Below are 3,180 nucleotides of genomic sequence, written 5' to 3'. Positions count from 1 at the left end.
TAGGAGAGAGGAAGATTTTTAGATTTATTGCATTAATTATTCCATGATTATGAATTATCACATTTATTTTTATATGTATAACTAATTCAATAATATTTATTATTAACCGACTCTTATTAAATATTATACTCATATTTTGTAGTATTATTAAATAACAATTTTGTTTCAATTATCATCAATTAGGTTATAGTAGTCTCTATTAATGCCAATACTGCAGTATTAGCATTTTAACTACTTATAAAAATCTCATCATATTATGGATTTTTAAATAAAACAAATATTTACGTTTAGTATTTTATTTTATAAAATTGGCAACACTATTTTAGGATATCTAAACATCGTAAAATGTTATGAGAGTTATTTAATAGTAATATCTAAGGAAAGTTATTTTCTTATAATAACAAGTAACCTACTTATTTAGTTTTCAAAAGAATTTTCGAAATATATTTACTAGGCTACTCATGGCAAAATGTTTTCAGGTTCGTCTTCATCATTCGTTTTGATATTTGGCACTATCAAGTGTGGCACTTCAGAATTATCAACCTGTTCCAACTTAATTCTTTTCGGAGCGTATTGCTTGATGGGTACATCTTGTTTGTCAATTCCAGAATTCATTGCTTCTTGCGCATCTGATTCTTCTTCTTTGTCCGAAAGAGCCTGGTCCAAACTTCTTTTTCTAGTACCAGATCTCCCAAACTTATGGCCTAACAAAGCCTCACCAGCTGAACGATTCAGTGTAGGGTTAAAATCCCTGTTCTTCATGTACTGGACATATTTCACCCCCTCCGACCATTCCATGGTCTTATTCGCTTCCACCCAAGCATTGAGGATCTCGGTCACTCTGATAGTACACTCCACAAGTAACTGGTCTCTATCTTCTGTCTTTATAAAATTGAATTTAAAATCAGACCAAAACAAACAAACTTCATTTGCAAGACTGCTCCCAAATTCGTTACTTACATTCCCCTGTAACAAATCAGGAGGGCCAAATATTGTGAAAATATCCAAAAGAGATTGAGTCACCTCTTGAAGTTCCGTATTTTTCAAAGGACGCAGCTGCACGAACTGGGTTTTGACGTCCAAGTATACAAGAATAAGATTGTATCCATGTTGATCTGCAGACATACTTATAAAGTCAATATAGCTCTTCTTGATTTCTCTCTCGTGAAATTTTGCAACTTTTTCTTGACAAACTTCACATAAACCCAAGTAGATCATTATCATTTCTCGCGTAATATTTTTGAACTGGCTTACCTCTTGAGTCATGCCCTGTCTGCTCTTGTGCCCGCTCTTCAAATGAGCCGTGTGCAATATATCAAAAATCTCGTCTGTATGAACAAACATACGGATCGCTGAGCTGGTCTTATTCCCACTACTGGTGGTGCTACTAAAGAACGGCACAACGAGTCTTTTGACGCCGTCGATTTCTAAAATGTCATATTTCTTCAAGCGGGCGTAATCAGCGGGGGTCTTACCGAATTTTAGTCCTTTCGCGTGCTCCACCTTTGAGATCATGGTCGCGTAAGACAGCGGGTTGAATATTTGGTGGTTGACGCCTTTGGCTTTGATGATTTCGTTCAGTTTGTTGTTGAATGTGGTTTTCATGTTGGCGTATTCGTTTTCGTCTTCCATGGTTGTTTATTTTGTACGTTTGACGGTGACGGGCGTGCGCGTGGAGATATGGAATAATACTGGGTTGGGTGTGTGAGCGGCGAGACGGCGTGGCGCGCTGTGATTGGCCGAGACCCCCGCGCGCCGTATCGACGCGCTGCGGTTAACGACCGGCCGCCATTTTGAATAATGACAGAGCGCTCTGATTAATGTCGGCGAACACGACTCAATTTACCACGGAGATATTAATAGCGCTGAAGCGATAACGTTTAGTTTTTTCTACATTAATTTTATTTTGAATAATCAAGTAGGTAGGTACGTTGAATTGAAACAAAACGTTTTGTAATTATGCTCGAAATATTTTTAAAGTAATTTTATTTGCATGACATAAGTTTTAGTTTGTTTAATTAGTATATTATTATGATTAATTTAAAAAGAAATACCTATTGTTAAAATTATCGACTTTGTTTGATTTCCAGTTCTATTAGCACAGACCCTAGATCAGTGGTTCTTAACCTTTAAGTCATGAGGGACCATTTTACCAAATTTCTGTCTTGTCAGGGACCACCTCATCATCGGTCAAAACCAGTTTGCCTGCAAAAATCAGTTAAAAGTGGTTTTAACCAAGGTGTGCAAGTGCACTTCGTGGACCACTTGGAATGTCTCCAGGGACCACCAGTGGTCCGCGGACCTCCGGTTAAAAACCACTGCCCTAGATGAATGCGCGTCACTATCAGCTAGTAGACAAATGGAATGTCAGCAGATCCATCGGCTAATTTAATTGTGGCAAATTAATTATACAGCCCGAGGATGGCTTATCCGAAACGGAAAATTAATTACGATAGTTCCAAATTAATTTGTGATGAATATTGTTATAGATGTTTGCGTATGGCAATCCGGTTGGGTGGCTTACTGCGAATCGAATACCTAAGTATAATTTATTTATTATTTATTATAGCTTTAAGTCGATATGAATAAAAAGTAGGTAACTACATATTATATCCTATTGCTATTTTGATGTTTAAGCTATCATCATCATATTTATCATCATTTCAGCCATTGGACGTTCACTGCTGAACGTAGACTTCCTCTAATGCTTTCCACGTCCACGTTAAGCTATCATGTATGGTAAAGTTTCATCAAAATCCGTTTAGTAGTTTTTGTGTGAAGAAATGATAAACATTTATCGTTTACACGAGGGTAAGAGACTCTGATGGTGTTTGGAAGAGATCACTAGCGAAAAGACCGCTTATGCTGCGCTGTAGCAATTTTTGTATTTCAAATTTTTAAATAAATGATCTTTTAATCTTGTTTTACCGGGTGTAGCCACCGACAACGCCCGCCCCTATCTTGATAGAACTGTAAACACATAGAAACAATAACTAACAAATTAATTTCACTAGATATACGGGGGTTTCACTACAAGCGTTCATGTACGACAACCAATATTTTAACTACGGCAGACGTAGCTTGATGTAGCTTACATTGAGGCATTATGTAATGTGAAGGTGTTAGATTACACAACGTGTTTGATGTGCTAGGGACGGTGCACTAAAGCATAGCACTCGG

General features: G+C 37.1%; 1 protein-coding gene across 1 annotated transcript; it reads right to left on the bottom strand.

The window, feature by feature from the left end:
• Positions 1–459: 459 nt before the first annotated feature.
• Positions 460–1,632, bottom strand: LOC135074277 (KRAB-A domain-containing protein 2-like). The gene has a single exon (XM_063968559.1). The coding sequence runs from the start codon at positions 1,630–1,632 to the stop codon at positions 460–462; it is 1,173 nt and encodes a 390-aa protein (XP_063824629.1).
• Positions 1,633–3,180: the final 1,548 nt, after the last annotated feature.

Source organism: Ostrinia nubilalis, chromosome 8 (assembly GCF_963855985.1).
Source record: "Ostrinia nubilalis chromosome 8, ilOstNubi1.1, whole genome shotgun sequence".
Taxonomy (NCBI): Eukaryota; Metazoa; Arthropoda; class Insecta; order Lepidoptera; family Crambidae; genus Ostrinia; species Ostrinia nubilalis.
This window is presented reverse-complemented; position numbering and strand designations above follow the sequence as displayed.

Coding starts and splice junctions, on each gene's coding strand:
- LOC135074277 (XM_063968559.1), bottom strand. CDS start 1,632: ATGGAAGACGAAAACGAATACGCCAACATGAAAACCACATTCAACAAC.